The 27951-nt window shown below is 40.8% G+C and overlaps 2 protein-coding genes across 5 annotated transcripts in view; both read left to right on the plus strand.

Annotated features, from left to right (window-relative positions):
- Positions 1-5720, plus strand: part of FCHO2 (FCH and mu domain containing endocytic adaptor 2) — a 104705-nt gene extending 98985 nt beyond the window's left edge. For both annotated transcript variants that reach the window (XM_020790236.3, XM_020790237.3), the window contains 3 exons: positions 913-977; positions 1955-2119; positions 2884-5720. In XM_020790236.3, coding sequence (XP_020645895.3) covers positions 913-977; positions 1955-2119; positions 2884-2906 — 253 coding nt within the window. In that variant the 3' untranslated portion in view covers positions 2907-5720. The remainder of the gene's footprint in view (positions 1-912; positions 978-1954; positions 2120-2883) is intronic.
- Positions 5721-10804: 5084 nt separating this feature from the next.
- TMEM171 (transmembrane protein 171) lies at positions 10805-27792 on the plus strand. Of its 3 annotated transcripts, none has more exons than XM_078386412.1 (4): positions 10805-10939; positions 18202-18922; positions 23935-24076; positions 26979-27792. In XM_078386412.1, coding segments are annotated over exons 2-4 (777 nt in total). In that variant the 5' UTR covers positions 10805-10939; positions 18202-18288; the 3' UTR covers positions 26980-27792. The 3 variants fall into 3 exon arrangements, with proteins under 3 accessions (XP_078242538.1, XP_020645978.1, XP_078242539.1); XM_020790319.3 differs by having other exon boundaries at positions 10918-11049; XM_078386413.1 differs by lacking the exon at positions 10805-10939 and having other exon boundaries at positions 15698-18922.
- The last annotated feature ends 159 nt before the right edge of the window (positions 27793-27951 follow it).

Raw genomic sequence — 27951 nt, forward strand, 5'->3', positions numbered from 1 at the left:
TGCCTCGCTTAACGATTGCCCCGCATTACAATGAAATTGCTATATGACGATCTTTTATGATCGCAAAATGATGGTCTAAATAGGGTTCTTTGCGATGATCGGTTTGCTGCTTCGGGAACCAATTCTTCGCAAAACAATGTTTTTTTAACAGCTGATTGGTGGTTTCAAAATGGCCGCCGGGTGCTTAAAATGGCTCCCCGCTGTATTTAGGGACGGATTCCTCGCTATACAGGCAGCGAAAATGGCCGCCATATGGAGGATCTTTGCTGGACAGTGAGTTTTTACCCCATTGGAACGCATTGAACGGGTTTCAGTGCGTTTCAATGGGGTTTTTAATTTCGTTTTACGATGTTTTCGCTTAACAGCGATTTTCCTGGAATGGATTATCGTCGTTAAGCGAGGCACCACTGTAAACCAAAAGCTTCCACTTGCCTATGTCTAGTTAAGCCTGTGATTCAGTACCTCCTTATAGCCTTAAATGTTCTAACAATTGTTTCAGCCCTGGTTTTGGTTTTTAACTTGGCCTTTCTATATTAAAGTCTTATCCTGCAACTTCACCAGAAAAATAGGTTTAATGCAAGCTCTGTTCATTATGGTCAATCACCATCTTTGTGGTCAAAATCAACTGCTTGATAATAAGCTATTGCATTTAATTTCTGCTCTTTTCAAGGCTGCTTTGACAGTGTGTTTTCAAAATAAATTTAAGACTCCTTTGGTTTCAGTACTGCTTATTTAAGCATTCAGCTATTTGGTAACATCATTTTAGGATGCCATCCTATACACACTTAACAGAAGGAAGCTTCCCTGATTATTTGTGCTCTTTGGAATACAATTGAAAAGGCACCAGTAATGAAGCTCATGTATAGTATCTAATTTGGATACCATAGCAGTAACCTCACTTTTTTCTTACAGGAATTCAGAACAAATGAAAGCATTTTGGAAATTATCTGGTATTTCAGAAAAATCAGAAAATGGAGGTGAGAGTGGATTTTTTGTCATATCTGTGGCTATATAAGAAAAATCTTTTAAGTGATTAATATTAAGTTGGACAAGTAAACCAGGGGAAGATGAAGCACATTCAATGCCTTATCTGTTCAGCACTATTGAATGATTAATAACTATTCTTTGCACTACTTTGAAGACTGTTCAAGTAGAAAAACAACCTAGAAAATAAATAACATATATTTAAATTTCTAAGCTGTTTCTCTAGCAGAGGAATTTGTATGATTTTTCTTCTCTTCAAAATTGGACCCCTACATAGGAATACTATCAAAGCAACATTTGGGTTTGTGCTTTAATCAAAAAGGAATCGAGTATGAAAAAGAATTTGCAGGAAAAATGGTTTTGCTTTCTTACCTCTAAAACGACATAAACTCAATGTTAGGAGAAAACTGTGGGTGATTCAAACTCTTGGGTTGTAAGATTTCTGGGTTCAGTATGCTGACATGGGAAGTACATACTGTATGTAGACCTGGCTGCTTAGGTGCTATGGAATATTAGTGAATATGAGAAGTTTAAATAAATCTATTTGCAGTGAAGGATTTTGCAGAGTAGAGAATAGTGCTGTCAAAGTGTTCCTCAAATGTCATATTGGCCGAGATCTTCTTGCTATAACTTTCTGGTGCACAAGTGCAATGACATCCTGCAATGGTAATACTGTACTTAAATTGAAACTTTTCTATCTACCCCTTAAGGTTCCAAAGTCCCCCAGGTCAAAGCCCCAGGGAAAGGCTTTGACCTGGGGAAGTCTTTGGGAATCTCATGATGGGTATGTGGGGGGAGCATTTAATATCCAACGATTGCTACTAGATTGAGATCGGGATTGCCACCAGAAATCTGGTGGTAAATATTACCAGGTGATGAAGATATCCTCCAAGTTATTTCCATCCATATAGTTGTACTTTTGCAAACTACTTGGCTGATCTTTTGCATGTGTTCTTTCTTATTTTCATAGGGTCTGGTTCTCTTAGAGCCAAATTTGATCTTTCAGAAGGACCCAGTAAACCAGCAACACTTGCAGTGCAATTTATCAGTGAGGGAAGCACTCTTTCAGGGGTAGATGTTGAACTAGTAGGCACTGGCTATCGACTTTCCCTAATTAAAAAGAGGTTTGCCACAGGTAAGATAACTCACATTAAGTTCTCATGATATGCCATAGGGCCTATTTGTATATTTATTTGTCAGATGTACATGGCATGTGTCTTATTAGTGCAGCCACAATCAGCACTACATTTGCAAAGGGAAGCTTCTTTCTAATGCCTGTCTCTATTCAGTAGGCATACGTAAGGAAGCTATTTCCTGGCATGTCATTCAGTGCTTAGAGATGTATCTTCCCTTTATGGTTTTCCTTCCAGACACTGATGTATGGTTTACAGATACATCAGTTTCAAAAATAATGACATGATCTTCAAAGTTATGTATTAATTTCACATTTTTAAAGTAAAAGCAGTGGACTGATATCCATAAACCAAACATTTTAAAAAGTTCACACTGTTTTTTGTTACCAGGCTAAACTTTGCTTCTGTACTTGATCTTTTTCTTTTTGTCCTTGCTCCCTGAGCCTCTGTATGATAAGGAAGTTCCTGCCACTTCTGGTTGCTAGAGGGTAGGAAGCGGTGGTGAGGATTGCCTCTCCCAAATTCTGAAGGGGGCACAGGTCATCACACAACTGCTGGGATGATTCCATCATGTCTGGAAGGAATGCAAGGGTTGTCATTCATACTGATCAAGTAGTGTGGTAAAAATGTGGGAAGTGTCATTAAAACTAGCCATGTCTGTAAACAGACTCAAGTTTTTGATTAACTACATGTAATCAGTGCAAGAGTTTTGGATTCTCCCTTTATTGGAAAAGTACTAATAACATACACTTATTTTGTCTTTTAGGACGGTATATGGCAGATTATTGAAGAATCTACGAAGAAAAATACTTAGTTCAGTGAATAGGAGTTGATTATTTTATGAATTTCCCGACACTATTTTAACATGCATTAAATTTCAAAAATATGTTGCTTAGGTCTTACACCCAACAAAGTGATTTGCACTTTGAAAAATAAATCATTTTAAAATATTCTTTTATTTTATAATAGTATTGAAGTAAATTCCAACACTATCTATTGAAGATTGACTACAATATTGGGAAGCAAGATTTAAATACTTATTACTAATGTAGCCTCAGAGTCAAAATAGAAATAATGTGTACTGTTTAAAAGGTGAGGTGCTTTATGACTCCATAAAGAAACACAACATATATTTTAGCTTGCTATAAATATTACTCAGCTATAATTGTTTCAGTTTTTATTATTGCCATTCCATAAGCAAACAGTGGCAAAATAATTTTTATTTCCTTTGTGTATATTCTCGTGCCATATCTTACTACAGATACCTGTAAAATAATTTGATTTCCATATTCCATACATAATTAATTGTACATTGTTTTATAAAAGAGTTTTTTAATGTAAAGTGCAATTTTAAAAAATGCAATGGGCACACAGAGATATTTACTTCTGCCATTACTTAACTTTATGGAAGTTGTAATTTTAATTAATGCTGTAGATTAATTTATTTTTATATGGAGTGTAACATTTGTGCCTTTGTAAAGCTGTGCCTGTGAAAACTGTTTATGTGCCTCTTACTCCTTTTTTTCAGTGTCAATATCTTACAGAAAACACAGCATTATTTCTGTGTACAATATGAAACTACATACTTCCCTAGGCAAGGATTTAGAAGGGAAACATACCATAACTAAAATATAGCCTTTTAAAATATTAATTGACTTCCTTCTGGGTTAATTGCAATAAATACAGCCACTGTAAAGGGAACTTCTTGGCTTTGTTAGAATCACAGGAAAAAATTAAATTCAGTATCACCAAAGATCTGTAAAATCCTGGTATATTAAAGTTTTAATTTATAAATTACATTTATAAATTAATTATTTAACTGTTAAGATGAGTCTGCAATCTCTGCTATATTTTAAACACTCTGGCATATAGTGGCTCTAAACAGTAAATGAACCAACCAATTGCAGTAATTGTAATACATATTACAATTTTTAATGCTTATGTGCTATGGTATTACAGCCTTATGAAAATCAAAAGTTGTGGGGTTCATTGAATTTTCTAAGTCATCAAATGGATGGAGATGAGATCTCAAAATCTAAGAAAAGCATATAAAAATACATTTTTTTAAAAAAAACCACACTTGTAGGATCCATAATTGTAGAATTCATAGTCAGCTTTCTATAAAAATACAGATATATGCCTCTAGCCATTTAATTTTCTCAGATATTAATACACTAAAAGGGCTATAAACAATGAAATATGCATATGTTCAGTTGATTTTAAAGGAACTTGTATTTGGGCAGAATATTCTACCACTTTAGCAGGACCATTCGTCCCCTTAAAAAAGTGGCTTTACAATGACTATTTGGGACAGGTAGAATTGAATAAGTTTTGAAATGAGGAATAAGCTTGACTTTAGAGACTAGGTAGGGATAGAATCTTCTTTGTTTCTATTCCTTATGTGCTGGTCTGTTGCACAGATAGTTGTATTTTTCCATAGCTTGTGCAAGGGGGTATTGGCTTGTGCAGACGTTCTGTTGCTTTAAATAAAATCTCTGGCTTATGCAGCTGTAAATTGGAGATTACGTATAGCACTATATCTGTGGTGGTATTATTTTCCATATTTCATAACAGGATTTTGGTCCTGGTAGGTGAAGGTTTTCCTTTCTAAAACTGGAAAAAAAAGTTTTGCCAGAACTTCAAGCAGCAACTTTGCTGGCCACAACAGTCCAGCAGCACTCCTTTTGTTAACTGGGCAAAATAACCCATGAGAATTATGCTGCATTGCAAGGTAGATCATTCCCTGGAATATCCTTATGAACAAAAAGACAGCTGTCCTCATTAACCGGTAATGGCAACACCTTTTTCTCTGCTTTAGAAAGCGGAGCCTGTATACCATCACATTTAACCCTCAAATATTTTAATCCAAGCTAGGTAGCATTTTTGTCCCTATCACTGCTGAAGAAAATCTGGGCTGGATTCTTGAGTTCAGCACCAATTTATACAGTGGTAACCAGTTGCAGTTAAAAGAATAGTTTTGCTTTTACATATTTTGTTTTATACAAATCTTAACTAGATTTCATTGGAGCAATATATATTGGATATTCATATTCTAAAATGTTAGTTTTTGTTGAAATACTACTATGATTTAATTAAAGTAACGGCATTTCAAATGGTACAGTTTTGGTGGACTCTTAATTGTAATCTGCTCATGCAATCAAAACTGTGTGAACAGTTTTATACCTTACAACTAAAATGTGATCTCATTTATCATGAATTATTCTAAATTAGTGTACATGCTAGGTTTCAGCACTTTCAACCTACCCTTCATATGAAGGTTTCTCAAACATACATTACAAATGATGCAGGTTACAATTTTGAAGCCATATGCTTTTACATAGAATTTTTATAAAGAAATCTAAAACTTGTATAAAAATACATCTTGTCTTACAAAAACTGTGTGTAGCAAGCTGGATCTTGCTTGTGTATATTTTGTGATCAGCTTTGTAGCTGCCTCTTGAAAGAATGTGTAAACCCGGGTCTAAAGGGTCTGAGGTTTTTATGTAAATTAGAGCAATCTTAGAGAAACTGTAAATATAGCTGATCTTCCACAAAATGTAAAAAATGCACCCTATAATAAACATGTAATATATAACTTATAAATTGACTCTTGCCATTTATTAGTGGTATTCTCAATCACAAATATTTGTTTTCACATAAATTGATTTGACTAACAGAAATGTATTTTATTTTATTTAGTTTGTTGTGTGTGTGGCAAAATTACCTAGCCTCCACTAGGTAAACTGTTAACTTTCTTGGGAGGAGACAGCTGGTAAAACAAAATTGAATGGGATACAGTGGTACCTCGACTTACGAACTTAATCCGTATTGGAACGGCGTTCGTAAGTCAAAATGTTTGTAGGTTGAAGTACCATTTCCCTTTGAAATACATGGGAACAGGATTAATCCGTTCCAGCATTTCAAAAAAAATACCAAAAATAAAAATAAACAGAGCAAGTCCCATGCTGGGACTGCAAAACCCACACACACACACACATACACACACAAAAACAGCACAAGACAGCACAGAAACATAACCCCCCCAGTCCAAACCCACCCTCCAAAACCCACCCAGAACAGTTTTTAAAAAGGACTTACTAGTCCGAAGCCTCAGAAGCCTCCTGGCGCTCCACTGCCTCCACCGCAGATGGCAGTGAGCGGCCAAGCGCCTGGCCAGCTCAAGCCTTCCGGCGCTAGGTGACCACTGCTTCCCCGCCACCATCGGAGACCTCCTGGGGGTCTCCCACCACCGCGATTAGCGCCTTCAGGCTTTCCCGGGGGTTAGACAGGGCCTACCGGGAGAAGCCCTCAGGGAAAGCCTGGTAGACTGGGTCTACAGGTGCTTGGCCGCTCACCCCCAGTAGGCCCAGCCTACCCCCCGAGGAAGCCTGAAGGTGCCGATCGTGGTGGCGGGGAACCCCCAGGAGGCCTCTGATGGCGGCAGGGAAGCCCTGGGGACCTCCTGGGAGTCCGATCGCGGCTGCGGAAAAGGGTGGGAAATTTAAAATTGCTCCCCCAGTGCTGTCAGACCCCCAGGAGGTCTCCGATGGCAGTGGGGGACCCCAGGGGAGGTCTCCCAGGGCTTCCCCGCCACAATCGGAGACCTCCTGGGGGTCCTCCACCACTGCAATCAGACCACCAGGAGGCCTCTGGAGACCTCCTGGGGGTCCGATCGCAGTGGCAGGGTACCCCCAGGAGGTCTCCAAACGTGGCAGGGAAGCCCTGGGAGCTTCCCCGCCGTCATCAGAGACCTCCTGGGGGGTCCCTTTTCCTAATCATTGGGGCGAAAGAGCAGCATGAAGTTTTGAATGGAACAAAAAAAAAAGCAGGGGAAATTTGAATTTTCCGCCCTCTTCCTCTGCCTTTTTTTCGTTCGTAGTTCGAGGCTCCATTCGCAAGTTGATACAGATTTTTGCGAATGGAGCCGTGTGTAAGTCAAAATGTTTGTAGGTAGGGACGTTTGTAAGTCGAGGTCCCACTGCATTGTTGTCCTTTAACAAAAAGAAAAACTCAAGGAACTGGTTGAAGAAGGGGAAAAGTTGTAAACAGGTCTCAATGCATTATTTGCTCACTTAGTGCTTTCTGGCTGTGTCGGACTACAGTGCCTGTCATCCCAAGTCAGCATAGCCTGTGGCCTAGAAATATTGGCCAGAATCCTGTTGATGCTCCACATATAGGGTTAATGACATATCAGCCATGGCCTTATATATTTAATTAAAAGTTTCCAAGGTTCCCTTTTGATCTGGGGAAGTGTTTAGGAACCTTGGCACAAAGTGATAGGGGCCTTATGCCAAACTGTCTCCTCGGTATATATTCTTGCTATGTCAAAAAGACAATTGTTTTGTAGACTGGGAGCCCCGTATCCACAGGATCAGTATCTACTGTTTCACATGTCCACAGTCTGAAAGATACTAAAAAAATTTAATCCAGAAAAAAAGCTATTTTCACATGTATTACAAGAACAGGCCACTGGATGGAGTGGTATGAATACTGTACTTTTTAGTGAAGAATGCATAGCATGGTCTCTAGTGGCCAGTTCTGGTAACGCATGTGTTTATAATTTTTTTGTATTCGCAAAGGCTTTTTTTCTTGTTCTTTTTCCTTTTACCATTTTATATATATACAGTGGTATATTCCATTACACACACACACACACACATACACACACACGTATATATAGCATTTGCTATTATCCACAGTTTTCAGTAATATCTGGGTCCTACTGTATTGGAGATGTTGATGGTATATTAACAGTAACTTTATATAAGCAATAATTTGATTTCACCCTCCAGATGTATTTTACGTACTCACTTTTATGCTACTCATACAAGCAATGTATGTACAATAGATTAGAAGGGGGAAAGTTGAGCTAGTCAGACATACAACTTTACATAATGTCCAATTATATATAGCTGCACCTAAAATGTCCATGTATAATATGAGTGATTATCAGTTTATAACAGACAGACCATGTAGATGTTTAGTCCTAACCCATAGCAGCTTTCACTGAAACTAGATGTCACTACCTTGGTTAAAATTGTGCGCACTGGAGAGCAAGAGTTTTTCTGCACTTTCTAACCCTGTTGTGCAGCTAATTGCCACTGATTAAGTTTTGGGGTGCATGTGACTCATATACAATACAGTGAAGTAGTACGTATATATGATGAAATGGCCAAAGAAAGCCATTGGTGATTTGCTATTTATGACCTGTCTGTTGCACATGCAACAGGATTTCAGCCATTGTGTGGTAAAAATAGGTTGGTGAACCCATTCTTCAAATAGTTTCTTTGTATGGCTACAAGTCTTTGCGGGGAGAGAGCATGATCAGGAAGTGCATAGTCATGGTCTCTGTGATAATGATGGCCACTGTTACACAAAAGGCATCTGCAGTGGCAAACTAATCAGACTGACAAATAGTACCGCTAAATGTTTGCAAAAGTTAACTTCCATTCCTTATCCAAAGCTTCATTTTTACCCTGCACCATTCCTTACACTACTGTCATGTTACTGCCATTGTTTCTCCATGGATATCAAAGAGCAAGCTATTATGCATGAGTTCTGTGTGAGGAATATATCTCCCCCACTTAATGCTGCGTTGAAAAATTGTGTGAGACGTTCAACCATTTTCATTCAATTTGATAGGGAAAAATTCCAATACAAGACAAGACTTCAAGGAAGGAAAAAGTTCAGAGAAATTCTTATGAGGGTCAGGATCTTTGTGCTTATAATACTTAATAGAGTGCCTGAGGAGAGTGTGCCTATTTTACAGTACAATCATCCCTTTGAAGACAGGCAGGCGCCTCAGTTTCCCATGTTTCAATTAACACTTGAGGAGAAGATGACCAAAGGTACAGTACAGTAACTCCTTTCACAGGGTTTTTTTCATGATGGAGATGTGTAGCAGCCCAGGAAGCTGTACAGTAAGGAAGATTTGTGTAATAGAAAGAAAAAAAAAAGCAACACCATAATACATTTTGCAGTTTTCAGGTAAGCTCAAAAATATGATTCAAAGAAATATTACACAACCTAAGAAAACAAAACTGAAAAATCAAAGCTTCTTTTACAAGGAAAATAATCACTTGATTATTGTGGCGGAACCCCCACGTCACACCTGTCCATCATGGTGAGCTCAAGGGCAGGAGCCTATAATGGGACAGGAGGGGCGGAACCAAAAAGGACAATTAGACAGACAGTTAAGCAGTTGGAGAGGAGAATTAGAGAAAAGAGGTTGGAGATAGGGTATTGAAGAGAGAGAGTTAGGAGACTGAAGTGAGAGAACAGGAAAGAGTTCTAAATTATAGAGAATAAACTGATTGTCAACGAATATTGTAAAAGTGAAACAAAACACATACAAACCAATGTGAAAGCAAATGATCTTTAATGAATAATCCTAAACACCTGTGATTCTCTCCTATGATTTACATAACAACTATAAGAGTAATAAATCTGTTATATTGGCAGCAGGTGTCTAAGATCTATATATTTGGTATTCAGGGAATAATACCTGGTGGCAGCGTGAAATGAGGAAACGCATGCAGAGGGTGGCCATGTTTAGAGGGAAAATAAAGGACATTAGGTGGCTGCGACAATTATTTTTATTTTTTCTCCATCTTGAACCATATTACTATTGTTGCTTTTTATTTTATTATACTGTTTTTATTCTACTTTTATTGTTCGCTGCCCAGAGTAGATTTGTGTCTAGATGGGCAGGGTATAAATGTAATAAATAAATAAGAAAATAAAATCTTGGAATTCGGAGAACAAACCGTGGCTCAGAACTAACATCACCGCTTTCCCGGAGCTGAAATCAACACTGCTACATAGTACAAGTCTAAATAAGGAAGGAGCTATGCTAGAATGTCTGCAGTGGAGACAAAATTTATCCACAATCACCCCTCAAAAATTAGAGATATTTGGTGGACATATCCCCACATATCCCTAATGTGTGTTGCCTTTCCCCCCAATCAAGACCTGGCACAGACATATGCTACGCATTTTTGGGAGTCTTATTTAGTGTTTTTCTTTGCTATAAGATGTCGATGCATGGCCTGGAGAAGTGGATTTTCCCCACTAAAGCTTGATGTCTGTTTGAATTTTAGTACAGTAGTCTAATAAAGGTACCACCTACTCGTGCATTTGTGTAATTTTAAAGACCACGGTGGCCTTTTTCTAATTTTTTTTTCCTAGGAAACAGTTGAAAATGTGGAAAGGTCGTTTGGACACAACTTGAGGCAACCAGCTCTGAGGCAACCAGCTCTCACTCGGGCTCCTCACGAGACTCCCTAGAAAAGACAAAAATGCTGAGAAAAGCTGAAGGCAGCAAAAAAGTGGACGGCCGAATATGAAATAAATGGGACTCTAAAAAGCAAAGCACAGCCCTGCGTTTGCAGGATCTGGGGAAGGCCTTTTGGGACCCGGCATTGATAGGGTCGCCATAACTCGGCAGCGAATCGACAGCGCGGAAGCAGCACCGGTCGACCCTTCTCCTGCATGCATGCATGCATCCCTCCCGCCCGCAGCTCTTTGGGGTTTGTCACCCGCCTCCTCCAAGGTCTGCTCCTCAGGCGGCTGCCGGCGCGCCTTTTCCCGTCTGGGCGCGCGTGGGGGGGAGGCTTTTACCGCAGAGGGCGCGCTCCCTCGCCTCGCTCGGCGCGGCCCTTTGGCCTCGTTAGCCATAGGGAGCGGCCGCCCGGGGAACCACGAGAGCGGGCGGGCCGGCGGACGCTGCGGGAGGAGAGAAGCCGCCCCTCCGCGCTCCCTCAAGGTCACTCCGGGCGCCCGGGCTGCCCGCGACGTCAGCGCTCCTTGCGGAACAGCGGCGGGTGGGTTCCCTTTGGCGTCAGACCCCCGCGTCTCACCTCCCATCCCCGCGCCGCCCCCCCCCAGAGAGGAGGAGGCGGCGGCGTCGCTCCTCGGCTCCTTCAGCTGAAAGGTACCAGGAGTGCTTTTTGTGCCCGACCGGCGGAGCGCCCTGCTTCCACGCAAGCCGCCGAACGGGTGGGGTGGGGGGAGCGGGGAGGCGAGGCAGTTTTTTTCTGGGGTGATGATGCTCTTTGCTGCCGCGGCGCAGGTCGGTGGGGAGGAGCCGGGGCGAGAGGGCGACCGGCGCGGCCAGAAGCTTTCCTCGCCCGCCTTCCCGCTCCTGAAGCTGCCTCCCCTTCACGGGTAGAAAGGCTGACCCGGCGCTCGTGACCGAGTGGCCGCGTAATGGCAGCTCTTTTGTGTGTGTGTGTGTGAGAGAGAGAGAGAGAGGGGGGGGAAGCGTTTGAGGCAGCGGGAGTGATCTCTACGTGCTGCTTAGCACGGATGTGGCGATTACTAGGGTGGCCCACATGACGGCCGTGCCCGTTTCACCCTCCTCCGTGTACCTGCTGCTGGTGGTGGTGATGGTGGTGGCGGCAGAGGGCAGATTTGGGTATCTAGTTGGTTCCCAGCTAACCGGGCCCGGTACTGGATTAGAAGGGCAGCTGGATCTTTGCTTTTGCCCCTGGACCCGTGTAGTAGTTCGGCCTAACGTTTTGAGGTCTTTCTCGAGCTGTCATTGATTTCTTAGTACAGTATTTCGCAGGGCATGTGTGAATTTTTTAATGGGCCTGGAGATATCATTTTTATACAAAGGGAGTGAGAGTGCGTACATGGAATGTGAATGAGAAAATGTATATTGCAAAGTTAGAATTGAACTGTTTACCTGGGAGGGGTATAAGTTATCAGTTCTGTTGAGAAGGCTTGATCCATGAGTGGTTTGTTCTTGGTGGCTTAACATAAAACAAATATATCTGTTTGATTACGAACGAATGATCTTGGATATTAATGATATAGTAATGCTAGCCATAGATCTACTAAATTTTGGTGGGTGTTTTTCCCTGTAAAATTGAAAGGTATATGAACCATATGTTATCTTTCCTTTAGAAGATTCCAGTTAAAAACCTCTATTGAATGTAGGAGTTTTTTGTGCAGTTAGCTGACAGTGTTCTAGTAACATCTAAAGCTGCTCTGTTTTGGACTAATATCTTACTCTTAGCACTGTATCTTTCAAATAGTCTTGGAAGTTACATAATACAGGCCATACAAATTTTCCTGCTTCTACTTTAAATGGGTGTCTGCATTATTTATTTTTTGGTGTCACTTTTGCCATGTTCTTTCATAATAGACCATAATAGAAAAGCTTGGGTACTCCTACAAGACACTTGCACCAACGTATTTTGCAAATTGTGTTTATTTAATCCTTATATTTTGTATGGCGTCTACATTTTTTAAGAAACAAAAATGTTACCCTCCCTAGTTTTATTGCTAGTACTGTATACACATTGCTGGTAACTCACATTCAAGGCTAATGCCAGCTGCAATTAAACTTCGTTTCAGTACCTACTGTACTTACCTGGGAACAAACCATATTAAATGTATGGGCTGACTTGTATGGGGTTTCACCCATAGTAACATACAGTATTTAAAAAGCACTTTAGCTAGTTAAGACTGCTTTTCTGTTTGCTTTGGTATGATTTAATATCAGCTAAACCTTTGACTGATTTAGGGTCACTTTGTTGAATATTTACTGTGTCCATATTTGTGAATTGACAGAGCTTTATCATTTTGCACTGTGCTTGTAACCCAATCAGTTTTCAGTGGGACATGTTCTTTAAGACAAAGTGAACATTTTAAAAGCTGCCAAAACTGACATTTTAGATTTTCACACAGTAGTGGCTGGAATAATACCCTTCATTTTGTGCTGTTCAGCCAGTATTGTTCCAGCCGACTTGACTGCTCATCAGATACAAAAAAAAATAGTCTAGCAAGCAAGGATCTTGTACTAGATTCTTTCTTGGTCCATTCTTGCATTTCTGGAGTAAAAGCTCCACGTGTTGCCCTTTTTGGGGGGGGCATCACCTACCTGCACAAGCTTTTGTCTGTTGTCTAGGATCACTGCCAATCAAAATCACTCCCAGCCCACCAGTATAAAACTTGGCACAATGCCTCTTCCATTCATCTTGATCAGCAGGTGACACTCTGTGGGATGCCAAAAAGGCACCCTGATGTAAATCTAGTAGTTTTCTTAATATAGCTAATATAGAATTTAGACAGATTAACTTTGGTGGTGTAGGATTTATTTTCCTCTTTTATTGTTCATACTTACTATTCTCCCCCTTCCCCAATCCTCTTTTTATCTTTACATTACTACATTTGCTTCATTGAAATATTGGGCTGGAATGGCTTCCTATTTATACCTGTTTTCCCCCTGTGTTGTGTATAGATCATTAGGAGGTAGGCTTCCTGGTTCACAGAGATTTGGTGGGAAGGAAAGAGTAAGAGTTAGCTAGAGGTGACTGGAGGCTTGGCTATGTCCACCTTACTCCTGACTAATAGGCAAGTATGCCTGAGGAAGCCTGCTCACCTTGGGCTCTCTAACCTCTGGCAATTGCAGAGAAAGTGGTTGTCAAAATGTGCATTAAATAAAAGTAACCTTAGAAAGGACCTTATGGATCATCGGGTCTAGCCCCTGTCAAGATGGCACAATGAGGTATTGAACTCCCAATTCCCAATCTGCAGCTAGATACCTAAACCACTGAGTCATCCATCATTGTATATTCTGACCCAGTTCCAGCCACTTATTCTGAAGAACTCTGACTATTCTGCAGTTTATGTTAAAGAAAACATGAGGTGGCAATCCAAACACTCCACAGTTATTCAAAAAACATGTATTATCTATACAACATGCTATGTCTACATGATAAAGCAGCTTATAGCTGATATACTGTATATACATAAATAAATATAGCTGATAAATATAACAGTCAAACAATCAGAAATGCATACATGTAAACATATTTAGAAGAAATCAGAATCTAGAATGAACCAAACCTTTCCATACAAACATAAAAAGAAATTATGACTATCAGTAAAACAGCTTTGACTCTTTTATCAAGTCCCCCTTTAGCCAAGTTTTTATTGAAAGGTGCCATATATGTATGTGTTTATGAACTGTAAGCTACTTATTAGATACACATGGCAAGTTATATATGTATTATATATTATATTGCAAACAAATAAATATGTGTTGCTATTTGGGGTCTTTCTGAATATTGATTGTGTGTCACTATAGAACTCCCAACTGGGTTTTGTGTGTGTGCAATCTAGACATAGCCTGAGTCTCAGCTACAGGTTCTTGTGATCTAGGCTGCTTCCATGCAGAGGTTTCCTACCTCTCACAAGCAGTCATTATGCAACATTTTTTTCTTTTTTCCTTAATGGATTTTTGGGGGGGGGGACATGGAGGAACCAATGGGAAAACAAAGAAGGGCTGGAAACAGAGTGAGGATAATGTTGCCAGGACATCCTGTAAGCTTCCATTAAGATTGTACAATAAAACCTCATATAGAGGCATTCTACTGTAATCTCCTCTCTGCCTCGGAGCCTTTGAAGTAGGAATGGGCAGCTTGTTGCCCACCAGATATTGTTGGATATTGCACCTCCCATCAGTTCTCTCAGTGAATTATGCTGGCTAGGACTGATAGAAGTTCCACTCCAACCAGTTGCCCACTTCTGCCTTAAAACGAAGGGTAGCCTGTAGATGACACAGCTTCAAAACACATTGTTGGCACAACCTTTCAAACATAATGGATTTGAGCTAATGGTGAGCTTTCAAGACTTCATTAAAAGCCAGACATGGGCTTTTAACATGTTTCAGCAGCACTTCCAATAAATGTTTTTACTAATAAAGTTCATAATAAATGAGACTAGATAGATTTTGTAGCACAGAGGCTGCATTTTTCATTGTGAAATCCACAACAGAGACAGAGTGATTTTTTTTAATTTTGTGGTATTGGGAGAAAGAAGAAAGACTGACTTCCGTATGTCTGTTTAATTACATTCCGGCAGGACTGGTGAGGCACATTGCTCAATAAAAAAAACCCCAGAACCTTACATCTTTTTGTTATTCAGCTTTCTAAATTAGATTTCTTTGTCATTAGAGACTATTTCTATTAACTTGTATTTCTCTCCCCTTTTCACTGGGGAATGGAAAGCTGATTAAAACAATGATTTTTCATCAAGGGAGGCAGTTTTGCCCCCCTTTTCTCTTCCCTGTCATAGATGACTTACAGACAGGGAGGATCTGCTCACCCCAAAATTAGGAGGGCACCGCAGACTTTAATTACAAGTTGCTTCTGTTTCCGATGTAGGTGAGGTATGTGCACAAAGCTGAACATGTTCAGCAGTACAGTACTGTACTTGGAGAATTAGCACTTAGAGAAACCCAAAGTATGATCTCACCTGGCTCTAACTGGTGGCTAAGTGTGCGTTTCTCTCCCTCCCTGCCCCCCATCTTCCCATGCAGGGAATAAAAGGAGCAAGAGAGGCCAGGCATGCACAGCCACTGTTTTAGAGGCAGTGAGGATCTCCCTTGGGAGTTAGCTAACTCTCAAATTGAACATGCACCTGGCTTTGCTCCTCCCGCTGTCACCTTCCCTCTGTGGGAAAAGTGAGGGGAGTACAAAGTCAGCTATGAGGATTCTGGCTTTCATTCCTTCAGGGAGGGAGCAAGGTGACCAGGGAAACATGGGCAGGCGGGCCTGGGTCCAGGCAAACTGCGCTGGACCTACAGGTTGGGAGTTCTCTTCCCCATTTTACTCTCTTTTCAATTTTGAACTTTAAAATTACAAAACGGGAAAGAAAAAAAGTAATGTGGTCCTTGTACAAAATCTATAAATAGGCATTGGTAATACTTTTATCAGACCACTAAAATATCAAAATCAGGTGAGCTATTGAAGCCTGCAGACTCTGTGTCAAGCTGGGCATTGCAGTGCTAGGGTAGGTAGCTGAGAAAGAGCAGAATTCAAAACTTATCCTGACCTGGAGATGTCTATTGCATCACAGGGCAAGAAAAATCAATTTGTCTTTCTTCATCTCGACAGAAAAAGGGCTGCCAAACACTCAGTGTCTTCTCCATTTCCTTGTATCAAAGTATATATACTTCCTGTTTGTCTTAGAGTAGAAGTATCCAGAAGAATGGGAATTAATCAGAAAAGTTGGAGGTTAAACTTAGCTGGCTGAGGACAGGGGAGGAGTAGAGTTGAGCCAAAACTAGGCTATTATCTAGCAGTTAAAGAAAGATTAGAATCCTTATTGTGGTGCAGTCTTTCTTGCGTGATGGTAGACCTTATTGAGAATCTATCCTGTGTGACTATTTGAAGGTGCATGACTTAAAAAAAACTATATAAATATCACATTAAAAAAATTAAACACACATTAAGATTAAAATAATCAAATATAATAGCAATTGAAAAACTACCATGTTCCTTTTATTTTTTTTACTCCAATTATATTCATCTTGATACTCTTGAGGGGACTACCAAGCTCTTTGTTCTGTACTTCTATACAGGGATACGTTGTTGTTGTTGAGTTGTTTTTTTTTACATGTAACGTGACTCTACTACCTTTTCTGTTCTTTTTGAATAATTTACATCCTTCAGTTGCTGTATTCCTGTCGTTGGAGTCATCCTTCCAAGTTTCAGTTATGCCTATCAAGTCATTTTTACCTTCCTGAACTATGATTTCCAGTTCTTCTTGTTTGTTTCTCATACTCCTAGCATTTGTATATAGACACCAGAGATTGTGTGATTTGTGACCTGCTTTTCTTTGTACATTTTTATGAAAGCTGTTATTGGGCCTCATCTGAGCTGCTTGCTCTGTTCCTCTTATTGTGCATAAGCCTTAAGCTGTTTTAACCTCTGAGCTTGCATCTCCCTCCCCCTTCCAATTCAGTTTAAAGCCCTCCTGATGAAGTCCTTGATGTTATAGCCAACCACATTCTTCTAGGCCATGTGAGCTGCACAACCCATCACTTGCCAGCAATCTATCTGGCAGGAAGCAAAGCCTGTGGTTCTAAATGCAGATGTTTTAAGGCTGCATCTCCCTTCAAGCCTAGCCAAGAGAGTGAGTGGTGAGGAAAGCTGGGAGCTGCAGTCCAACAACAATGAGATTTTTCCTCCTTCTGGAGTTACAGTCTTTTAAGCAATCCTATTGTGAAAGACACAATCCTATTGTGAAAGATTTTGCCCACTCTGGGACATGTGTGTAACATTTGTGGACTTTGGGGGACTCAAGAACAGCTTTCCACATGTTGATCTTTGATAGAAAATTGTGATGCTACCTGGTGCCCATAATTATTTCCCTTTCAAACAGATTTCAGTTGTGTTTAACACACCATAACTTTTTAGTGGTTTTTAAAATCTCTTTACAGGGAGCCCCTGTAGTCATAAAGGTATTTTTACTGACTTGGGGGCTTAAAGATTAACTTAGCAGTGTTGTGTGTAGCACACAGTTGAGTTCTTCCATTCCATTTTGAGTCACAGGGGAGGCGATATGGACTTCGGACTTTTCTCCCGCTGCACCTTCCTATTTGCAGTGGTCTCTTTCCCTATTTGTTATTTTATCTGTTTGTCATATTTGTGCCCCAAGGTTTTCGTGGTAGCTAAGTGGAATTACCCAATCTTATCCATGTAGCAACACTAGCAGTAATTTTTAGGGTCTTCCGGTGAACCTCATGCCTTTGGATATTGATTAGAGTTCAGCATTCTTCCAGTTTGGGGTGGAGAATGCCTGACTCTGCAGATTTTGTTTGACTGCAGCAAAAGTCTAACAATGCCCTAATCAGCAGGCAGCAGTGTAAGGGTTGGGGGAGTTGCAGTCAGTCGTCACCCAGATTCCACATGCTCCCCACCCCTGTTCTAGCCACTACATCATACGTCTGTTCTACAAAGATGCTCACTTTAACTGCATCCCATTTTAAGGGTTTATAGAGTTCTGTGGAGGTGAGGTTAAAAGAAGGGATGTAACTCATTAGCAGAGCAGCTTGCAGAAGGTCTGCTGTTCCACTCCTGGATCTACAGCTCTTTCAACTCCTCCTTACCCTTGGATTTGTGAGATTCTGTTGGCATATCCTTGGCCTCCATTCAGTCAAGGGGACGTAAGAACAGTTCCATCACCAACCAGCTGATGTAAATGCCTTATAAGACCAGTCTGTATGTGTACTGCTTATGTATGCCCTCTGTTTTAGTAATTATAGTCAGTTTTTTGTTTTAATTCTCAGGCCTACTGAAGTCATTCTGAGGTCATTCTGATCTCCATAGAAGAAAGAGTATCTCACCTTGGCTTGAAGAAGAATTTAAAAATAATAATGTATCCAGTTCCGGGTTCCATGCATAGAACGGAAGGAGACAATGGACATCCTAGGAAACTTATCTCTTTCCTTTTTGTTTTTGGCATTACATTGTTATGTGCTGGATTTCTGCTTTCAATGTTTGTTCTACAGACATGCCCAAGTGGAGCCTTCGGTGACTGCAAAGGAGCTCTTAAAATCATTGGCCCCCTACTTGCTGTTGTCGGACTGGTTTGTATAATTCTGGCACAATCAAGAGCCAAAGGCTATCTCCGAGAGGTGCCTCTGCATGATGACCGGGTTTATGGGTTTGTTTTTTGCCGAGGAAACTGCCAGTTTGCTCAGTTTCTTGTCTTTGGTTTTTTGTTTTTAACTAGTGGGATGCTTATTAGCGTCCTTGGTATTTGGATCCCTGGATGCAGCCCCGGATGGCGCTACCAGCAGCCGTTTAACCATAGCAATACGTCCAGTGTTGAACTGCAGGACTGTGGATTTCATTCTGTTCAAACGATGGGTCCTTTGATTGTGCTTATTGGGTTGTGTTTTTTTGTGATAGCTCACATTAAAAAGAAGCAAAATGTAAGTTTCGTCCAAGAATCTTCTGTCCAGGAAGAAGAACAGCTAAATCCTGAATCATTTCATGTCACAGTTGGTGAGTGAATGACTTAGTCATGTAATGTTAGCAGTAGCCAGTTCCAGTTGTCAGCTCTTTAATTGTGGCAGAAATCATTTAGGAGGGATGCTCTTGAAGGGTGGTTGTGGGTATCATTAAAAATGGAGAAAAGTTGCCTCTTTAGCTTCAGGATAATTAATTTTTTATATAAGCAAATTTAGCAAATTACTTAGCTAAAATCTAATTATTTGTCGACTAAGATTTTTTCCCAGTTGATGATACCGTTATATTTTTTTAATTCTAAATAGAAAAAATGCATAATAGGGATTTTATCCAGGAAAGGAGAGACTGAAGTTCTTTGTCATGGTCTCAGTGCCTACACAGAGCCATGCCCATCAGAATCTTCCAGACTGAGAGCTTTTGAGCATTAGCCTCTCTCTTCCAACCCGTAGTGCATACTTTGGCTGGCCTTTCCCTCAGTTCTAGTCTGTTTACTTCAGCAGCCACACCCAAAATAGATGATTTCCTTTGAGATTTTTGTTGTGGTTGTTGTTGTTATTATTATTATGTAGCAGTAGTAGTATATTCAAATAAAGTGCCTAGGGTAATAAAAACCTAAGAAGTAACGATTTAAACAAAAGTTTAGTTTTTTTAAATTTTAACTGTAACTACGAACTGTGAGAAGAATAAAAATCAGAAAAACAGTACGAGTCTCACAGATTAATTTGTAATAAGGCTCTCAAAGGAAATCTATTTTGGGTGTGGCCACTCTAAAATTATTTTAGAGCTCCAGAGCTGGAAGGGACCCAATGGGTCATTGAATCCAGCTCCTATCAAGGAGGCACTGTGGGGAATCAAACTTTCAATCTCTGGCTCTGCAGCCAAAGAAAGACCTTTAAACCTGCAAGATCTGCTTGTCTGTGTGGTTTTTTTTGTTGTTATTGTTGTTGCTTTTGCTCAAATGTGATGGAATTAAGGGTGAGAGGATGTTGATGTTCTGTCTTTTTAAAAAGGCACACTAGGCTACATCATTGCCAACAACATCTGTCTCAGTTGGGGTGGAGATCGTCTGTAAATTTCCTGGGATCCTGAAGGTGCTCATGGCTCTAGTTCCATCTCTTGTGATCACCCCTCTACATCACAGTCAGCAATAATGACTCAGCAGGCTTCTGCTTCAGCATCAAAGCCAAAACCTTTGGCATTTGCTCAGCATAAGAAGACTGTCCTGGTATTGACCCAGTTGTCACTGAAGAAGAAAAAAGGGTAAGAGCACTCTCAGGGCCAGTCTGCAAAGAAAAAAATCAGACACATCACTGTAATCTATGTCTCAGGCTGAGGAGGTACAGATAGTTCCCTTTCAACTGCCCAAGGACATCCTGCAACAAAACCATCTCCATAATCTCTTCTGGACACCACCAAACCCGACTCAGGATGTCCATAGCAGAGAGAGAAATAATGGTACTCAACTAACTGTGCTGACTACCCACATTTGGAAAAGGACTGGCTTAGACAACTCAATTCTGGCACTTGCTGCTTATAAATACAACAATTATATTGAGATGTCACACTTAACTGTGGTCTACCAGTTTATGACCTATAGCAGATAGGTCCTTTGACTGCCAGGTTCTCTTTTCACCTAACTGGCAGCTATGGTCAGGAAAATAGGAGTTCATCCATCCATATCCCAATTAACCTATAGACTTGGGTGAGAGTTCTGACTTACTATCAGTACCATCAAGATGATACAACCACCTCTAGATCTCAGCTGTCTTTTTCATAGCAGCAGCCCTTCACACATTAACCAAAGCCGACCTCAACTACAGGATCCAGACAAAGACTTGCAGAGTGAAATATGTGATTTTGATGAGTTTGTCAGAGTTGTCACTTGGAAAAAAAAACCTGTAAATACGAGTATTGGAAGTGCTCCACATTGAGCTTCCTGCATTGATTATCAAACCCACTGTATCATCTTTGGTATTAGACTTGCTCAACATCTTCAGACTTGTAACAACATCACTATCAATTGATGGGTCTTCACTGTAATCCGGTGGAGTTGTCGAATAGGGTTTAATCACCTCCCACCAGTGAATGTATTCTGCTTGACACCACCATCAGAGTCCTTGTTGCAGAATACAGAGTTTCTTCTTGGCAAGGGAGTAACTGGTATGAGAAGATGGAGCACAATAGGTTGTGACACTAGTTCAAGAAGTTATTGAGCATCCAGTGGACGTACTTTGCGTACTAAAGATGCTTAGTTTGATGGCCTTTACAATATTAGTTCTCTAATTCATCAAGCTGTGCATGAATCTCTTGCTGCCTTGGATTCTGATCCATTGTAACCTGGCCTACTTCCAGTGAATGTGACTGGCAGTATTGCCCAGAGTCTTGCTGTGCCTTTGATGGTTAACCAGGTCAGAGAACCTGTTCTAAGCTGTGTCCTTTATTTCACTGCACCATTCATCAGAGAAAGAATGAATGCTTCCAGCAAAGGATGGGGAGCCCACTGCCTTCAGTACCACATCCAATGCTGTTAGATTTTAAGGGATGTGTGGCATTGTATAAACTTTTTGGAACCTTTGGCAATGCTCAAGACTGGCAAAATCTTTCAACCACTACTCATTCGTACAGTTCATGTTGCCACAAACAATTCCACCATGGCTTGATACATAAATAAGCAGGGTGACACCAAGTCCAGAAAACTAGTAGACCTCACACTGGTACATCTGACTCAACATCTTTCTCACCATGGTGCATGTCCCCTGGGAGATTAATCACCTGGCAATCCTGTTGAACAGAGTGTACAGAGACATCCACAAGTGAGAGCTCCATCTAATATTACTGAAGGAGTTGCTTCAAAGATGAGGCCAACGTTGAATCAATGCATTTGTTACAAGGAAGAACAGGAAGCTACCACTTTATATCAGCAGAGCAGAAGTGTGATGGGATCTCCTGAGAGATGTCCTACTTCAGTCCTGGAACAAGAAAATACTTTACTGTTTCTGCCATTGCTAACAAGGGTTATGATAAAAACTTTGCAGACAGAGACTGCATGTGATATTGATAGCACCATGTTTTTTTACATACTTCCTTTTGGCTAGATATCAGGATTGATTCTTCATCCAGTTGTCACTACTCTGTATCTTGTAGCATGGAGGATATAATCTGGAACAGAGTTATAAACATAATACAGAATCCCAGAACACTTTCCTCTTGGAAATTTACATGACCTACTCTCCTCTCTTTTGTGCCTAACTGACTTTGGCTGCTGTGTTATCCAGAACCTGGAGTTGCAGCTCGCAAATAGAATGTATAAACAGAGGAAGAGCACATTTGGGGTAGGTGCTACAGGAGCAGGAAGGGGACCAGTGGTCAAAATCTCAGTCTGGAAGATTCTGAAGGGATTGGAGCAGCACCTGAAACCCTAGAAGGCCACCTGAAGAACAAGTGTTTCTATGAACTCTTGTTCATTGAGTGGCAAGGTCTGAATTTCCCAGCAATATTTCCATAGACTCCAGTTTATGAGAATGACCAAGAACAGGCTTTATTGCAACCAAGGAACCATCAGAAACAGAAACACTATTCTTAACTCCCTCTGGGAGCTTCCTGGAAGGTTGAGTTCCCTGCACTAACTCCCCATGGAATGTCCTTTCAAGAGGGTCCCATTAAAACCACAAGATGCCTTAAGAGTCCTGGTCTCTGAAAGCAGAGGGGAGGATGAGCCTGACTCTAGTCAGAGATTTTTCAAGAACAGCTGATAGAGCCTGGCAGGGGTTACTGGAGCCCACTCCTCTACTCCTCCTGGAGCATCCTCTGTCTCTTGCACTGGCACTTTCACCACCAGCACCACAACTGGGTTGTAGTTGACATCACTGCTCTTGACAGATGACATGAGTGCCAAGGTTGTGTTGGAGGTGCAGTAGGCTCCTGACCCCAGGGTCCCTTGTCAGTGGTCCTTCCTCTACCCAGTGGACTTCAGTCCTAGATTTCCAATCACTTTCCACCTCAGCTGAGGCACAGAATCGTGATCCCAAACCTTGACAGCCTCTCCCCATGTCTCCTCCTCTCCCAAAGTCTCTACAGTGGTGCCTAGCTAGACGATGATAATCCATTCCACTGAAATTGCTGTTTAGCGAAATCATTGTCTAGCGAAAAGCATTTCCCCATTGGAATGCATTGAAACCTGTTTAATGTGTTCCAGTGGGGAAGAATTGTCATTGTCTAGCGAAGATCAGCCATAGGAAAGCCTCTTTGTGAACCGCCAATCAGCTGTTTAAATCACTATCTTGCAAAGCTTAGGTCCCGAAAACACCTGTTTTGCGAGCGCGGAAGGAGCTGTCAAAATCATCGTCTAGCGAAAATCGGTTTGCAAAGCAGGGACCAAACATTGTCCAGCAAAATTCGCCCATAGGAATCACTGTTTTGTGAATCACTGTAGCGATCGCAAGAAGTCAATGTCTAGCGAAAAAACTGTCATACGGGGTAACTGTCTAGCGAGGCACCACTGTATCTCTCTCCCTCCATTTTCCTGAAGGAAGCCCCTGAGTCTTTCTCCTTGATCCCAACCTCCACCTTGCTCTCTCCCTTTCTCTCCCCTTCCATCAGCCAACTCCCTTGCAGGCACATGTTGTCCATCCCTCTTGCCTATTAGGGACCTGGGAGCTGTGGCCTCAGTCAACCCACCCAAGGTGCTGGCAGCAACCCCCTCACTGTTATAGTTTCTTTTGACAGATTTCCTCTCGTCCCCAGTACCTTATAGGAGATAAAATAGGTTCCATACTGCCTGTGTTTCATGACACAGGAATGTCAGTAAAAAACAGCGCATTCAGAGGGGATTAATGGAAACACTATATTTTCCTTTCTGTGTCCCCCTTTTTTTAAATGCAAAAGGCATGTTATATTTTTCCCATTAGATATGTAATCCCTACAAATAAGATAATTCCTAATGAAATGCATCTTGTGCTTTAGAAGGGGAATTGTCATGTGTGTTGCTCCAGACAAGATCTGTGGAAGAGTCTGCTTTTAAAACATAGAGGTTTTTTTTCCCCTCTTAGGTGACACTGTTATGGTGTTCCCTCCTCCACCACCACCTTATTTTGCTGACTGTGCTCTACAAACATCAACTCCTAGCCTAGTGACGAGTGATTTGTCTTTAACTGAAAATCCTCCACCATACCACAGTACTTCTACTGACTGGTAAGGAGATTTATATGTCATTTTAACTGGTTTGCACATAGGTTAATGCAAAGGGCAATCCGCCAGATGTTGTTGGACTCCACCTTTCACCAACCCTGTAGCCAGGGATGAAGCATGCTGAGAGTTTCAGTCCCAGAAATATCTGAATGACTGCATTTTGCCCACTCCTTGGCAAATAAATACACTTAATGTAAAGGCCAAAGTGAAATGAAGCGGGAGATCCAGGACTGGACTTTCAAATATTTCTGGTTTTTTTCAATGTTTTGAAAGCAGCTGTGAGGGACAGGGATCAGATTAGTGCCAAAGTGCTGGGCAACTCAAGCTCCCACCTCCATTTTCTCATTTTAAAGTATGGCTCAAAGCAGTCATGGAGAATGAGATGGGAGGCTGACATGATTTGGGTGGACATCCCCCCCTTCTTTTATGATAAATACAGTCCTTCAAAGGATTTACTGTTGCGTAGGGAACTCCATGAGACTGTCATCTATGCCATCACACAGAAGTAATATACCTCTGTTTGGCTGCATTTTGTGAAAACCTTGGAAAAGTTACCTTTTTTGCACTGCAACTCCCAGAACCCTCCAGCTAGTATAGACATAGATCAAAATATTCTGGTTGGAGGATTCAGGAACTATAGTCTGAAAAGGAACTTTTCTAAGCTGTGATGAGAACAGTCAGTGATCATTTTCCTTCCACAAATGCTCTTTGTGAACTCTCAGTTTTCATCACAAGCAAGGACAGATGTAAAGAAATTCATCACGTAAGAAGCAATTTGAAAACAGGAATCTCAGTTTGAAAACAGGAATCTTAAATGAACTGTATCTGTGCCAGAGATAATTTCATCCTGTTAGTTCATAATGAAGCACTGTATTTTTATCATTTCTATTATCATTTTGTTAACCACTAGGGATGCTACATATGTAGAAAAGTCTGCAATGTATCAATATAATACACTGGTGCCTCACACAACGATGTTAATTGGTTCCAAAAAAATCAACGTTGTGTGAAACATCATTCTGTGAAACACCATTTCCCATAGGAATTAATTGAAAACTGGTTAATCCGTTCCAATTGGAACAGATTGCCATCGTTCAGTGAAAATCCCCATAGGAAACATCGTTGAGTGAAACAATGTTTCCTATATTGGAATGTATTGAAGCTGACTCAATACATTTCAATGCCTTTGCGAAGTCCTTTTTCGCTCCTGTAAAAGTGTCTTACAATGTTTGGACACTGTTTTAAATGATTGCAATGGTTAGTCCACCTCCTGAAACCTATGCAAACTTAATTTGATGTTGTTCAGAGTCGTCCTTAATTTTTAGTAATTTTTTGAATTTTCTCTCATTGGAATGTACAGTATTGAACTTTCCGTCCAATGCATTCCATTGAGAGAAAATTCAAAAAATCACCAAAAATTAAGGACGACTCAGAACAACACCAAATTAAGTTTGCATAGGGTTCAGGAGGTGGGCTAACGATTGCAAGCATTTAAAACCTGTTCCAAACATTGTAAGACCCTTAAAAATGAGCGAAAACGGAAGAGCTTCAAAAGCACTGAAGCCGGCTTCAGTGCTTTTGAAGTCTTTTCCGATGTCCCTTTTTGCTCATTTTTAAGTGTCTTACAATGTTTGGAACAGGTTTTAAATGCTTGCAATTGTTAGCCCACCTCCTGAACCCTATGCAAACTTAATTTGGTGTTGTTCTGAGTCGTCCTTAATTTTTGGTGATTTTTTGAATTTTCTCTCATTGGAATGTATTGAACTTTCCGTCCAATGCATTCCAATGAGAGAAAATTCAAAAAATCACCAAAAATTAAGGACGACTCAGAACAACACCAAATTAAGTTTGCATAGGGTTCAGGAGGTGGGCTAACGATTGCAAGCATTTAAAACCTGTTCCAAACATTGTAAGACCCTTAAAAATGAGCGAAAACGGAAGAGCTTCAAAAGCACTGAAGCCGGCTTCAGTGCTTTTGAAGTCTTTTCCGATGTCCCTTTTCGCTCATTTTTAAGTGTCTTACAATGTTTGGAACAGGTTTTAAATGCTTGCAATTGTTAGCCCACCTCCTGAACCCTATGCAAACTTAATTTGGTGTTGTTCTGAGTCGTCCTTAATTTTTGGTGATTTTTTGAATTTTCTCTCATTGGAATGTATTGAACTTTCCGTCCAATGCATTCCAATGAGAGAAAATTCAAAAAATCACCAAAAATTAAGGACGACTCAGAACAACACCAAATTAAGTTTACATAGGGTTCAGGAGGTGGGCTAACGATTGCAAGCATTTAAAACCTGTTCCAAACATTGTAAGACCCTTAAAAATGAGCGAAAACGGAAGAGCTTCAAAAGCACTGAAGCCGGCTTCAGTGCTTTTGAAGTCTTTTCCGATGTCCCTTTTTGCTCATTTTTAAGTGTCTTACAATGTTTGGAACAGGTTTTAAATGCTTGCAATTGTTAGCCCACCTCCTGAACCCTATGCAAACTTAATTTGGTGTTGTTCTGAGTCATCCTTAATTTTTGGTGATTTTTTGTTTTCCCTATTTAAATGAATTGAACTGTCCATTCAATTGATTTAAATGGGGAAAATAAAAAAATCATCAACAATTAATGAAGACTCAGAACAAAACCAAATTAAGTTTGCACATGTTTCACAAGGTGCACTATGGAATCCAAGCATTTAAAACAGGTTTCAAACATTTTAAGACACTTTTAAATGAGCAAAAAGGGACATCGTTAAGTGAAATTCCCCCATAGAGAACATCGTTAAACGATGGGGGAAATTCCTCAAAAAAACCCATCGCTGTGTGAATTCATCGTTGTATGAAGCAATCGTTGTGCGAGGCACCACTGTAATTACTAGGAGATTAAACTATGCCTGCGTTTATTTTCACGCTTTCTTTTTCAGAGAACAGTACAGTAACATCTGAGGCCCGGCTCTTTACAGAGTGAATGAGCTGTTGTATGTCTTCTCAGAGAGTCTTGCAGCTTCTGAGGCTCTCTGCCGTTCCTCTGACTCATCTCAAAGACATAAGGCAAACAAAGCAGCTGTAAATAGTGGGTGTCTCTTGTCTTCCTCTCCCTACAACACCCGGGTGATCCATTGCCATCCACTTATCACACAGAGTAAAAAATGCTCAAGGCTAAAGTGAAAGGAAAGGGAAGGAAGGAAGGAAGGTAGGTAGGTATATTTAATGAATGATTGAAAGGAGCCACAGGGGTACAAGGTGAAAATAGGCCACGGTGTTGCCTGGCTTCCTCAGTAGCTGGCAAAAAGAGCAAGCAGTAATCTCCGTGGGCAAAAAGGCAGAAGACTTTACAGCAGAAAACCCTGCTGAACCAAGATACCTGTCACTGGCCAGCCCACCCAACATAAGCTACTCTGGATAATCTCTGGAGAGAGAAACTCAAGACAGGAGGGCCCCCAGAAAAATAGTCCCTTTTTGGTGGGTGCCTTGCATGGAATCAGAATAAAGGTTATCCTACTGTGTCAAGGTCTGCTGCCAACATCAAAAAGTACTAGGGTACATGGCAGCTGCAGGATGGAGAAATTCTGGTGGCTTTGTGTCCTCCTCCCACCACCCCCATAGACAAACTCAGAACTGGAGACATTGGAGACCTGAAAGTATAGAGCTTTTTGTGCTTGGATAGACCTTCATGTTCTAAGAGTGTGCTTTTGTAAATGTGAAGTTTAAATCGATTAAACATTGTAATAGAAAATATACTGCAGCGTAAGTCATGTCTGTGATACATAATTGGTGTGGTAAATGGTAACTCACCCTGCAGAAATAGGGACTGCAGAACAATCTATGAAGAACATATAATTGCTACAGAAAGACTCACACCTGTCTCCCTGATAATATAGCTATGCAGTGTGACGT

Source organism: Pogona vitticeps, chromosome 2 (genome assembly GCF_051106095.1).
Source record: "Pogona vitticeps strain Pit_001003342236 chromosome 2, PviZW2.1, whole genome shotgun sequence".
Lineage (NCBI taxonomy): Eukaryota > Metazoa > Chordata > Lepidosauria > Squamata > Agamidae > Pogona > Pogona vitticeps.